General features: G+C 38.8%; 1 protein-coding gene across 3 annotated transcripts in view; it reads left to right on the top strand.

The window, feature by feature from the left end:
- The first annotated feature begins 2705 nt into the window (after positions 1-2705).
- Positions 2706-14445, top strand: part of LOC104943439 (troponin T, fast skeletal muscle isoforms-like) — a 49506-nt gene continuing 37766 nt past the window's right edge. Inside the window, exons 1-13 of one of the 3 annotated variants that reach the window (XM_010768826.1) lie at positions 2706-2835; positions 6999-7041; positions 7147-7160; positions 7505-7513; positions 9253-9375; positions 10689-10706; positions 11469-11489; positions 12072-12090; positions 12185-12230; positions 12737-12853; positions 13030-13107; positions 13462-13575; positions 13670-13782. In XM_010768826.1, coding sequence (XP_010767128.1) covers positions 7022-7041; positions 7147-7160; positions 7505-7513; positions 9253-9375; positions 10689-10706; positions 11469-11489; positions 12072-12090; positions 12185-12230; positions 12737-12853; positions 13030-13107; positions 13462-13575; positions 13670-13782 — 692 coding nt within the window. In that variant the 5' untranslated portion in view covers positions 2706-2835; positions 6999-7021. The remainder of the gene's footprint in view (positions 2836-6998; positions 7042-7146; positions 7161-7504; positions 7514-9252; positions 9376-10688; positions 10707-11468; positions 11490-12071; positions 12091-12184; positions 12231-12736; positions 12854-13029; positions 13108-13461; positions 13576-13669; positions 13783-14445) is intronic. The other 2 variants (XM_010768827.1, XM_010768828.1) reach the window with 2 other exon arrangements.

The raw sequence follows: 14445 nt of genomic DNA, 5'->3' as shown, positions 1-14445 counted from the left end.
AATGAGCTGACAGAAAAACAACCACCACTAGGCAGCTAGCTAGCGAAGGTGTTGAGGATACAACGTGTTAACAAACAATTAGCTTTACAGCCTGATGAATTTAGGTGCAACATTCACGCTCCATTAAGCTCTAGTTGGTTGTTAGTATACAGTTCACCACCAGGGCTGTCTGAGATTAGCTGATACAATGGAGCATTGCGTTAGCTCAGGCAGAGCACATGGTCTGGCTAGCCGTTCACCATTAGCTACTCCATTCGCGCTCCCCCCTCTGTGGCTATTTAATAGCCGCCCACCCACAACTACTAGTTGGCTATCTGCTGAGACTTTCATTTTGGTCTATATCTTTGTCAGTATAACCTGACATCTCTAACTATTACTCTGATATCCTCAAGTCAACACAGCTACCATCACCTTGTGTTTAAGTTAAAACCTGCTCTTACTGTAGCTCTCTCCTCCTCACGGTACGTCCACACAGCAGCTTTAAAAAAATCTTCCAATGCTTCCAACGTTTCTCTGCCCATTGACTTTGAATGGGGATGACGTCACTTTGCCTCGCTTTTCGCCAAACTGCATTGTGGGGAAGCAAAACGAAGATTTCCAGGATTTTCAGGATTCAAAAGTTGAGCAATGTTCAACTTTTGAAGCTGAGCTGGAAGCGTCAGCCAATCAAATCCCGTTTATGCAAATCTGACAGTACAAGCGCTAGCCAATCAAACCGCGTGCAAGCTGGGAGAGCCAGACCGCAGTTCATTTCCTCATATTCCAAACGAGAAATTACAGTAGCAAATCACCCGGTTCTTTACGACCAGAACTATTTACCGGGATACAAACCGGAGGAACCAGGCATGGAGGGAGGTGGGTGAAACTGGTAGATTTTCGCCTGTTTGGGGAGTTTATATATATATATTGCTCTCATAAAATCCCCGGGGTTTTTTGCTTTGTATGTCGGGGGCGGGAGATTCATGTGATTGGTTGTTGGACGCGTTGCTCGCAAAAAATCCCCAAGCTCTCAGACACGCCCAGCTCCAAGATTTTCAAGATTTTTTCAAAGCTGCTGTGTGGACGTACCGTCATCGCCGCTCAGCTTCAAATCCCTCAAAGTAGATCGAACCTTCACAAAATTGCAATATTTAATACTTGCCCACTTTATATAAAGATATTTGGGCCAACATTTCACACGTCCTACTTGGTTCCCAAAATCTAAATGTATACTCATCAGTTGGGTAAAAGAGACCACTACTAACTATTTGACGAGCAGTAGTATGTGAAACTTGACGTTATTGTTAAAACTTCTCCTGATAATGTTGGTTCATTTTTTGATGTTTTAGAACACCATCAAAAGCCATAGTCCTTTTGGCTAGTGCAAATCAGAGTGAATGAAGTCATTGGTTTGTTTTATAATTCCCAAATTAAATTGAACCAAATTAAAAAGGGGGCTTTTTTAAAGAAGCAGCGCTGGAAATGTATTCACAGAACTATGTTTTACTTTACATTCAGAATTGGCCGTTGAATACAGACACGTAAATAAGCAAGTGCGGAGAAACACCAAGTTAGCAACATGGAGCACATGTGCCACCGATTTGGTAATATGGGTAGTTGTTATTCTTTAATATTCCCACCTAACACATTTGGAAAACGCTCCAAATATAAATACTTCTAGATTAGTCCTATCCCACTCATGTTAATCTGTTATTTACCTTTTATGCCGCGTTATGCAAATCCCTGTGCATGCCCGTGAGTCACACCGGTTACCTTTGTTCAGAGTAGAGTGTTACTACTTTTCTGCCCAAACAAGACGCAGTTTGATTAAAGAAGACTGTATCTTCGGCTAATGAAAGCACCCGGCCATGTTATTCTAAATATTCCCTCATTATATTGATAGACCCCGTTAGTCAGACAGCCTTATATCTCACAAAATGTATTTGCTGTGTCCATACTTAACAAACATAATCTCAATCTTCCATTTAAATCCATTGCTCACTCTTTGATTCTCTGGTAAGGAAGTGTAACCAATTAATAAATAACTGTTCATCAAGTTAATTATAACAAAATGCAGTTATATTTATAATTGAATTGCAACTTATATTTATAATAGTTGTTCAATGTTCAACACAGGCAATTTCAATGGAGGCATTCAATACATAATAATAGAATTGGCATTTTGTAGGCGGGATGTTAAATGGCATCCTTCGAGAGTCGCTTTCAGTTGAAAATGGGGCAGGCTTTAGCTTCGATGATACGATGGAACAAAAAACAATTATTATTGTGTCTTTAGACTGCTTCATTGAAGTTGACTGACCAACAGAGAACATTCTGTTTGTAGTCCAGTTCTATTAACACCCTATCACTGTGTTACTCTGCACTGACTCATTGACTGACTGGTTGATGAAGTGTATGGCAAACACACACACACACACACACACACACACACACACACACACACACACACACACACACACACACACACACACTTTCCCTCCATTGTCTGGATGCCAAGCTGATGTGTAACTCCCTTCTCTCAGCCTTCTATCACTGTAAATTTAGCAACAGAAGCTTCTCAGCTGCTCCTTTCCAAAACCTGAGCCCTCCTCTTCCATCCATAGTATTTCACCCATCTCTTTCTCCAGGGTCATGCCTACCCCTCTCAAAACCTGAGCCCTCCTCTCCCCATCCTTTCCACACAAAAACAAATACACTCACTCTCATCCCCCAGCCAATAAGGGCCTGGTGAGCTCAAGTATCACTATAACACAAGGACTTATTCTCTGAGCGGAGCCGATAGATTCTTACAGACCTTCATCTTCATCGTCCGAGGAGCTTCTCTCCCTCTCTGAGGTAAGATGTCCACTTACCTACCCTAACCTCAATGACTACTTAACCACATGTTTCCAACTATTTGTTTCTTCTTTAAAGTCGCATTTGCAAGCAGGAGGACAAAAGAGCCTGTGGAGGTGTAAGATAAATAACTCTTCAGGCCTAACCCCAGAAGGGAGGTTTGAAATAGACGTAGACATGTTCTGCTGCATGTCTAACATGTGTAGTTTATGTTTGGGATGGTTAACAGTTCCAAGAGCAGGAGTTTGGTTTCTTGAGACCAGATCAATTAACTCGTAAAATGTGTCATGAAAGTGTCACTTTATGTAATGCAATCATGTGTTTCATCTACCTTTTTTAGGACGTAGACCATCATTTGATAGCTCTGGGGAAAAATAGATAAGTGTTTTGGAGTAATCTTAGGCGAATAAAGTACTTTGATATACTGCCAACTGTTCTGTGAAATTAGAGCAGTTTGCACATCTACTTTATGTGACAGCTGTGAAGCTGTGAACTGCAGCTGTAAATGGATTTTGCTTTTAATGTTTTCCATATCTTTAATTTGGCGTCACACAGTTTTTTACCTGTATGAGTTTTACATTCACTTCAAAGCAGTGAAGTTGTCACTTTGGCACTGAAGTTTGGCATTGGTAACTTGCTTTATTTCCTTGGGATACAGTTAGGAAGGCCAAACCCAGAATCATAAATACATTATCTTATTTTCAAAAGAAATCAAAGAAAATGCTGATTCTAGGAATCCCTAAATGTATATGTATTTATTACATTGTTGTTAATTGAAATTAGCATATATATTTTTCTCCTGCATATTCTGTTTTTGTAAATCTGATTCTCCTCCCTATTGTTAGCGTGACAATGTCTAAAGATTTGCATGGACTAGCAGCTGTTGTCAGATTTTTGTTTAAATTCAGCCTCTCAATCAGAATGAGACCTCTCTTTTTTTATCTTTTATACATTCACATTATACAAACACATTTACCGAAGAATTATCCTCCTGTAACCCCCATTAGTTATTTTGAACTTTCAACTTTCAACAGCCACCCATCCATCATGGTCGATCTGAAAACCAGGCTGGAATCTTAGAGATGTGAGGGTTTGAGATAGTGATGATACACAAGGTCTGTTTGCTGTCACATCCTTCACCAAACTGATGTGGGGGCCTATAAATATGTCTCATATTGGCATTTCAATCTAAATCTGCTCTCAGTTGGCTCAGAATGTTATTATCATCAGGGGCATCAGCTGTTTCATCATCTATTAGTTTCAGGGCCAAGTTTTAGTTTCAGGATGAAACACTTTGCAGTATTTTCAGTGTTCCGATACAAAATGAATGAGGTGACCAACCACTAAATATATAGAGTGCTGAAGTGTCGGTATGTTCTGAGTGAATGCTACACACACAGAGGTGAGGCCGCTGTCAGCTCTAAGTCGATCAAAGAGCTTGTTTGTTGAAGGCGGCTGCTGATTGGCTGTTAGAGTGCCGAGGATCCTCCCTCTGGACCGAGCCGAGGGATTAAAGCAGCTATTTGGACACCGTTCCTCAGCTGATGGGTAGAAATATGATCCATAACTAATCCTCTGAGTCCTCTGCAGCTGTGCTCACTGTTAAGTGTGAAGGAGTCATCCAAAGACACTTTGATATATATATATATCAAATATGATATGTAGATTACAGAGAGGAGACATCCTCCAACATTGTCTCCAGCAGAGATGCTCCTCGTCCCCCCTTTGGACCTGGAGTTGATGCTAAATAGGGTTGGCAAAGGTTTGGCGGATTAGAGAGGTATTTCCCCAAAATAGGACTGAACTTTGACCAAAAGTCATAGCTAATAGTTCAAGCAACGGTCTGCGCCAGGAAGGACATACATTAGAATTATACAGTATTCTCGTAAAACATGTCACATAAAAGTGTTGGTTCACCAAAATTAAAAAAATATATATGCATAAATGTTTTATCTTTTTACGTAGTGGTAGCCTAAAATGTGTCCAAGATGAGAGTTGTGCCTCCACTTCAGTACAATTGAAAGTAATATCGAAAAAATACTATTAAAAATATTGTCCTATTTACTTTATGGCCCATGTATTTACCAGTATTCATTGTATTTAAGAGTCTAAATTCTGAATATTATTCACTACAATTCACTCAAAATTCTAAAAATGGTATGGAAAAAAAACACTGTTTTTCATTTGAATTATTCGAGGTTCCTTTGAAAACTGTTAACAGTGATGTCTAGGGGTGATTCAGGGTTGAATTATGCTGTATACCTTTTAGTAACCAAAGCAAAATGGGAAAAGAGAGAGAAAGATTTCTCTTATCCTGGGTAAATAAAACCAAAACTATCTGCATTACATTCTACCTCTATAGTAAAAGAGGACAATGCTTATTTTGTCCCTGCGTGTTACACCCTGCTATTTGGATTCAATATGACTCATAACAGCAAAGGCTGGAGTGGAGGGGAACATTGTGATCTGGAGGTAACCCAAAATGTCTACTTGGAATATAAAGTCACTAACAGCACCAAATCAATAGGAAAGAAGCATTAAATATTCTCTAAAGAGTGCATGTGACATAAGTGGTGATGATGTGTGGTCTTTTATGAACTTGGATAAAATAGTCATGAGTGGAAACAAACCTGCAAAGAAGATAACACCTCCCAACCAGCTGAGTCAACAGTTCATGATGAGGTGTTTGGTACAAGTGTTAAAATGCTTCAGTGAGGACACATTCAGTTTGCCGCAGCTCTCTGACCTCTAACTGTCTGTCGTAAAAATAACGAGGTCTTTTACCAATACATTTTACTGAAGTACAACGGTGTTTGCAGCAGAATGTACTTTAACTATAAAAAAAATGAAAGTAAAATGATGCTAACTTGGTCTATTCTTAGTTCGTTTTTTTGGAAAATTACTAATTGTAGACAGAATTGAAATGTATCTGAAAAGAGACGATTCTAACCACTCCTTTTGTATTTCATTAATAAACTGATCACATGCTTTACATTTAAAATCTTGAACTGAACCATATTTTCTCCTTCATAATTATCTAAATGTTTCTAAACTCTGGATGGCAATATATTATTTATACGCAAGGGAAATTGCATAATAACATGCTGCTACAGAAGTATTCAAAACTTTTTGAAACCCAGAAAAAGAAAGATGATTAGAAATTGTTGAATATTTAGCTGTATCTTGCTATCAGGGGTGAAAAAAACATAGACCTCATTTTAAGATATCTCATTAAATAATGTTTACCAATATGATAAACGGGATTGTTGAGGTCCTAGTTAAGGTATTTAATTTAAGGAATATTTGTACATTTTGTATACAGTGCTTAAAACTAGGATGAATCTGTATGCTAGATGCGAGGCGTGTGGCACAGTGGATAGAACCTTGGTGTTCGGATCAGGGGGTCACAGGTTCAAACCCCACTGCAGTCAGCATGTCGTTGTGTCCCTAAGACACTTCACCCCAAATTGCTCCTGTGGGGATTGTCCACAGTATTGAGTATGTAAGTCGCTTTGGATAAAAGCGTCTAACAAGTAACATGTATTAAATGATAAGCTACAGTAGGAGCTGGTTAGCTTAACTTAGCTTAGCACAAAGACTGAAATCGGCGAAAAAGTAGGCCTGATTTTTAAGATATTCATCTCAGCAAGGGCACCAAGGAGCTATGTAACTGCCTTTAAAACAGAAAGCATTTGTTTTTTTACTTGGAACGGTGCATGGAACGGTTACAAAAAAGGGTAACATGGTAATTGGTGATCTTTAGAGGTTATATTGGCACATTGTGACATAATTAAATAGAGTCTAAGCTAGCTGACCCTATGTTTAAAAAAAGTATGCTAAGCTAACCTAAGCTTAGGCTAGTATTTGCCTGCTAAAGCTTTGTATTCACTATACAGACAGTGCTATTGATCCTTTCATATAACTCTTTGCAAGTAAGCAAATAGCAGAAACATATTTCTTTGTGGGTTTTGTATGCAGGCTGATGCGTTTTGCTTATTATCAAAGTAACACTTTTTGGGTTTAATAAAAAAAAACTTAATTTGATCATTTGAGAAGAAGAACAGATTTAGCTGGGGATCAAACTTTTAAAAATGTTATATCAACATGATCTCCCTGTTCTACTTCAACCGTGTCAGCTCATCCAGCTCTTTGTCTTTCCTCAGGTGTGAAGTAATCTGCTGTCACCATGTCCGACACAGAGGATTTGTAAGTGTCAATTGTAATACACATTGCTGTTTAATGTCCATTCAATAAAAAATAAAGTCATGCATTTCCTGTTTCATTCTGAATGTCTTATCTTTTATATTTCAGGGATCATGTTGAGGGTAAGTAGCAACTAGCCTACTCAGATTGTTTGACTACATAGAAAAACAAAATATACATTTTGTTAGATTTATATTCAATTTTGGGGTATTTTGAATGGCTTTGTTTGGATGTGACATTTATATACAGTATATAATTAATTTATTGACCTTATATTTTGAATGTAATAAAAATACTTACTATAAAATGTGCCTCATATACTGTAAATATTTACGTACAAACTGAATTGGTCTTTTAAAAACGTGTTATTTATATCACGGTCAGCTTGGAGAATATGTTGTATGTATTTGTGACAAAAGGTTGTATTTCTCTCCATTTTTCCGAACTTCTTCTTCCCCATCTGAAGACGAGGAAGGTAAAGACGACTGAATTGATTCCATATTTCAGATCTTTTCTCCATTGCACTTATTTGATAGCTGCCTGATTTCACCCTTAATTTGAAGTGTTTGATGCTGCACCAGCTTCATACAGGATGTACAGCTGTCCAGAATGCCAAGTACAACTATGAAAACGTATTTTCACTGCATCGTTTCTACCTTTAACCTCTACCAAAAACAATTCTTGTAAAATATTTAATCGTCCAAACAAAAAGGAAGAGTAGATGTTTCTTCTTTATAGCTGTCAGTCAAACATGTCCAAGTTAAGGGTGACTCTTTCTGTGTGATGTTTTGAATCACATGGTTGAGAAATAAATGTGAGTGAGCTTCTATTCATTCTACATTTTATTTCTTGGTATGTGACATGTTTACATTATCATATGTTGATGTCACATCAATGCAACTGTCATTGACCTCATTCACACAACGGCCATATTTCAACAGTAAAGGTGGAAAATTACCTGGATGATTCTCATAAAACTTCACATAGGTCATGCTGGCAGAAACTACTGCAACAACTTACATTTAGCAGTCAGTTTACTACCATACCAGGAAAAAACTCAATGCTAACTGGATAAATAATGGTGCATCTGATTTACCTCGGAGCCATTGTTAGCCATAGTAGGTAAACAATGATAACAATACACTTAGCATTGGTTTTGCATACCAACATAATATTGACCTGTACACACAAGGTTTAAAAGCACTGTGATGTGTCTTATAAACAGTATAACTGCAGCTTCCACTTAGTGCATGTGCGGCACAGCCATCTTGGATTCTAACATTGAGTTGGAGAGGTTGTCTAAGACTTTGCCTGTCAGTAATGCGATTTCAGGGGCCGTTCTAGTTGAAATCTCTGACTGGGAAGTCTGACATTCTGTCTTTCTGGTAGAACTGGAGCCCACCATCAATGTTAAAATATTTTAAGATTATAATACAAATAGTGAGGAGGGTGGAAAGCAAGCACATTCAACCCCATGAAAATAACGGCCTGTATTTAAATGTCTTAACAACGACTGTAGCATATAGAGGAAACATGCAAAAGACCTTTAAACCATACAACATTTTTTAAATAGTCCGAAAACAGAGTTCATCACTGTGAATCATTAGAAGCACAATTACCAATTAGTTGTACCATATTTTCAGAAAAAGGATGAGACTCTTGTTACAAACCTAACCCAACCACAATACCTAAACAGATGAGTACACTGACTGCCGGCTAATCAAAAATGGAAAGAGGAGGCATTTACTTCATTTTTCAGCAGTAGATGTTGAAACTTGGTAAAAAGCTACACGGTATGAAATCTATATAGAAAAACTACATCACCTCAAATATTTCCCTTAAAAGAAAACTATACAGTGGAAAATGTAATGTAAGTGATGTCGCAGTAAACTATAGGAATAAGGGATGATTAGCACCCATGATACTTACCATATTGTGGAAGCAAACAACTTGCAAGAAAATAAATATACACAACACCCTCAGTAAGTTTTCTGCCGGAACAGTTCAATATTGCTTCTGTGTGAAAGGTCAACTGACTTTTTCTCATTATCATGTGTTTCTCTCTCTTCAGCAGCTCTGTCCATCACTCACCCATCCATCCTCTCTGTAACTAAAGTAATCTCTCACTTTTTGTCATGTCTGTGGTCTTCATTAACGTCCTTCTGCGACACCCTCCCTCTACCCGACGGTTTGGTGCATGCTGCGTACCCGTAGCCCAGGAGGAGGTAGTAGAAGTAGAAGTAGCCCCTGAGGCGGAGGCCCAGGTAGAAGCAGAGCCAGAGGTAGAGCCTGAACCAGAACCAGAGCCAGAGCCAGAGGAGGTTCATGAGGAGGAAGGTACGTGGCATGGGCAGTCCCTTCACCGTTCTCCTGCAGGACACTCAGCACTCTGCACCGTAGCATCAAAGACATTTCAGCATCACCTTGCTGCAAAACAAATCAAATGCAATTTATCAATGTAGAATGTATTTATGATGAGCTTTTTTGCTCATATTCACATCTTCAGAAAGCCGAAACTCTGCTTTTAGAGACGGTGCAAAAATGTTTCCCCCTAAGTTTGCCCTAATTGTAATGTAATTTGTATGTTTAGCTAACTAAAACATTTCTTTAAAATCTAAACGAACAATTTTGTTAATTTCCGTAGAATCTTTGGTGGAGCGAGCACTACACATTACTCTACAATGCTGCTGTATCACACTCTTCTGGCAAAAACATTTTTACATTAGTTTAAGAGAACAAATATTATAAAGAATCAATTGCCTTGTTCGTGGTTTTCCATGTAAGTGTCCAACATTGGGTCATCTCGCATCAAAAAGCTGCGGTTTATCACATGTGCCTCCCGGGTCGGCTTGGCATGACAAGGCCAGTGTGTGTTGCACTAGTCATGTTTTATTGAAGAACCCTAAAGTGCCTTTTGGTGTATTGGGGCTCCTCCAATAAGCCATGTTTTAGAGTGCACTTCAGCAAACATTTGGGTTTTGCTTTATAAAATATCAACAGTTATCATATCACATCCCCATCAGTGTTAGCCGACACCACAAACAAACAAAACATGTTATTGCTCAGTGTCATATGTGTGCTTTGAATATGTGCATATAAATGTTGTGAGGGAGAAGAAAACAATCAGCTGCTTTTACATGAATGAACTGCCCTGTCTTGTTTTGTTCTTTTGCCAATATTTACATTTTGGAAAAGCTCATCTTTAAGGCCGTAACAGGAAGCATGATGGGTAATTTCAGTCATGTAAAAGTTGTTCTTCTTTGCCTCCGTTCAGTCCATGTTTAGCATATTTATTTCCATGAGTAGATGAAGAGTGAGTCTGGCAAACTGCTCTAAAGCAGTGTTGCAATGAAAAGCATTTGTCATCACTATTCAATTCTTACATGGAAATGTTGTTTTGTTTGTTGAAATGCTTTTATGATCTGTGAAGACACCTTCAAACAAAGTCCCAGGCCTCACTGTACGCTGGCTGATATAATGCCCAGACTTCGCTGCTCTGGAGATCCCTGTTTAATAATCCACTGTCATGGTGCTCCTGCAGTGGCTGCCATAAGCTCTGCAATGTAGAGAGGACAGGAGCAGGCTTGACCAGTCCGACCACTAATGATTCTTTTGTTTTTGCTCTTGCTTTGGACGCTTGCTGCATGCAGACGCCTATGAAGAGGAAGGTATGTGGATTTGTATTCTTCTATGTTCGTCGATTAGACCTGTTTCTGTTTCCCTGTCTGCAGAGGACTCTTTCACCACAGAAGACTATTAGGGCCAAGCATGAGGGGGAACAAATGGGAACAAGAAGATGTTAGTCTAAAAAAGTTGAAACGTTGAGAATGAAGACGAAATAAAAGGAACAAAGTTGAAACAAAGAGAATATCATCGAAATGCTTAGAAAAATATCCCAAAGTCAAACTTTCTGTAACGCTCTCTTGGTTTCTTATATTCTAGAATCTAGACATTTCAACTTCATTCCCAAAAATGTGTCATTCTTGATGGCTTTGTTCTCTTCATTGGAGCAGAGATTTCTACTTTATTCTTTACATTTCTACTTTATTCTTTAAATATTTACTTTATTCTATACATTTTTATGTTATTCTTTCCCTCAACATTCTAACTTTAATATTTGGATTTTATTCTCAACATTTCATTTCAACTTCATATCATTTTCTTTTCGACTTCATTCTCAGAATGCAAACTAAAGGTCCAACTGGACTTTTTCCTCTATGCCCTAATGTTCTTCTGTCCTTTCTCACCTTCCGCACATGAACATATAAAGATTGTTTCACTGATCTTCCTTTAGCGGAAGCCAGAAAGTATCTGTTTGTTTTAGCGGCGTGGGGGATCAGGGTAGAGGATTGAGAAATGATGAGTCATGGTTACGGTCCCCACTGCTCATCTCTGCTTCTTCTCTTTTTTGCATGAATGTTTTCTGCCAGATGACGAGGGCGATCAAGATGGTAGTTTGTATTTCCTGCTGAGTCGCTGTTGCTTGCTTGCGTTTTTCCTCCTGTGTTGTCTGTTGTCTTTTTATAGTGTGAGGGTCCCATAGAAAAAAGCTAATCACAAACTTGGTTATTTGTTTCTGTTACAATCCCATCTGTGTTTTCTTTGCACATCAATTAACAGTAATTACACTGTCAAACTCCCTGTTGTGAAAGGTGTGCGATGGTGTTCAGAAAATAAACCCTTAAATAGTTCATGTGGTGATGTATGACACACGCCGTACTGATCCTGATTAGCACCTCAAATGTCTATGATTCTATTGGTTTGATTGACATACTAATGCACAATATATTAACTCAAAATAAAGGAACAATCTCTGGACTGACATTACTTAAAACAGAGGCTAACACACAGGAATTGGACCACTGACCACTCAAACGACTGTTATCTACTGGAGATGTGAAACAGATGTAACTCAGCTTGTTCACATGGATCTCCCCCTGATTAACCAGCAGAATATTAATCTCTCACCAAAATCATATTTCTAACAGTTCGATATCTGTCTTTTCTCACTGTTCCTGAATAAAACAAAACAGAGGAGAAGCCAAAGTTCAAGTAAGTCCATGTATTTCCCTTCATGAAATCCATTATGCGTTACATTGCTGGCAGATTTAAGTTACTTCTTCTTGTTCTTATTTCCCTTCAACAGACCCCCTGCTCCCAAGATCCCAGATGGCGAGAAAGTGGACTTTGATGTAAGTCATTTAAACCAATAATCTCATACTAGCATGTTATACAGTAGTGTTGTGTGATGCCATTTAATAATAATAATAATAATGATGCATTTTATGTATGGGCGCCTTTCAAAGCTCTCAAGTACACCTTACAGAGCATAATTAAAAACAAGCAACAACAAAGAAGGTCAAACAGTAATTCGAGACTTAAAAAACAAAGACTTAAAAACTACAATTTAGATGCTATAGAAATGCGAACAGTTACCAAATATTTTTCAGTAAAACAATATTTTACAAGTGGCATTAGGGCAGCAACAGCAAGTTACTGTAGGCTATATGCTTTTCTTACTGGTGTTTTTGTTTGTATTTACTTAGAACATTGTAACAATGAACATTTGCATTTATTATCTCTTTCCCTGTCTAATAACTGTTTCACTTTCAAAGGCTGGGTATACATTTGTGGGTTCGGAGCCAACAACCTCTGTCCTGTCCGTTAATAACTGCCATTTCCTGTTTGCCTCGTACAGGACATCCAGAAGAAACGCCAAAACAAGGACCTGTATGAGCTGCAGTCACTGATCGACGCTCACTTTGAGTCCAGGAAGAAGGAGGAGGAGGAGCTCCTGGGACTCAAAGACAGAATTGTGAGATTTTACCTGAAAACAAAACAAAAAAACATGCATTTCACATGCAATAGATAACCTGCAGCAGAATTTAGATATTTTTAGAAATTAGATATGTAGAAATAAACCAGACTACTAAAGCTTTGGCTCAATTATTGCACAGCTTTGCAGCATTGCGTTTTAATTTGCGTTTTCAGGAGAAGCGTCGCGCAGAGCGAGCTGAGCAGCAGAGGATTCGTTCTGAGAAGGATAAAGAGAGGCAGGCCAGGCGAGAGGTACGTGTTCCTGACCTCTTAATTCTTCTAATCTGTTCAAATAGATTCACAAGCCTTCACAAGTTCCCATCATTTGTTATTTACAGTACGAGCTTTTGACCAATCTATATTTTGCCTATACCATGTCACAACTGGCAGTTATGTCAGAGTGTACCGAATACATTTCTACATCACTGCAACCAAGTGATGCGTTGAATGACTGGAGGCCAGCAAAAAACAAGATTTTCAGGCACTGTTAAGTTACTTTTAAACTGATTGGGGCATCTAGAAACATTAAAACCAGTTCATAACTAAGTGGTTTTCCTTCCATTTGTCAAGCTGTCTAACTGTCATATTTTACACTTAATCTTAAAGGCTGAGCGTCAGAAAAGGGAGGAGGCAGACGTCCACAGGAAGATGGAGGAGGATGCCAAGAAGAAGAACGTGCTGAGCAGCATGGGATCAGGCTACAGCAGCCACCTGCAGAAGGTCATTTTTTATTCCTTTATTTGTGTTTTGTTTTATTTTGAAACTGTTGCTTTTACGTCATACAAAATGTTGTTTGTTGGTTGTCGTTTTTTAGATTGAAGGGAAGAGAGGCAAGAAGCAGACTGAAAGGGAAAAGAAGAAAAAGATCATGGCAGAGAGATGCAAACCTCTTGAAGTTGATGATGATTTCAGCGATGCAGATCTGGGGTAACACACAGGGGGGAAAAACACAGTCACACTAAAGAATACAGCAGTGACACCTGGGGCCTCATAACGCCGTGCGTAGGATTGACGTGGGAAGGTTGCTTACGTAGTAGAAATCCGAAAAATAGGTCCATCAATTTTCCGCCACTTTCCGATTCACCAAACATTGCGTACCGGAGAGGAAAGTGCGTACGGCACTTCCTACGCCGGTTTCCCTTTATAAATCACAACCGACTCGAAATGCGGTGCAGCTTTTGCGGGCTTCACGTAACGCCCATATTTGCCTATAAATATTCAAAGAAACGCCCTTTCCTTCATTCATTTTGACTGACTGCATGGAGAAGATCGCAGGAAATGACGACAGAACTGCTAAAAAAGACATCTCACACCGTGTCAGATTTTGGTTATTTTGGGGAGGTGGAGATAAATCATATTGTTTGGTGGATGCAGTTTGAACCAGAGTAGCAGCATGGAGGTCGGATCGTCACCAAAATAAATAAATAAGTGGTCCGAAAAAGGTTAATGACAAAAAAAATACACATAGCCTTCCTCAGGCAGTGTGTTTGTACCGGGGACAGGAGACACTTCCTTGATGAGAAACTGTAAGAAATGATCGGGGAATCCCTCCGGAGTGGAGTCATGACGACTGGATCTGAATTATGTTTT

This window comes from Notothenia coriiceps, unplaced genomic scaffold (genome assembly GCF_000735185.1).
Source record: "Notothenia coriiceps isolate Sejong01 unplaced genomic scaffold, NC01 NC01_scaffold00006102, whole genome shotgun sequence".
Taxonomy (NCBI): domain Eukaryota; kingdom Metazoa; phylum Chordata; class Actinopteri; order Perciformes; family Nototheniidae; genus Notothenia; species Notothenia coriiceps.
Note: the sequence above shows the minus strand (reverse complement) of the source record. Positions and strands in the feature narration are given on the sequence as shown.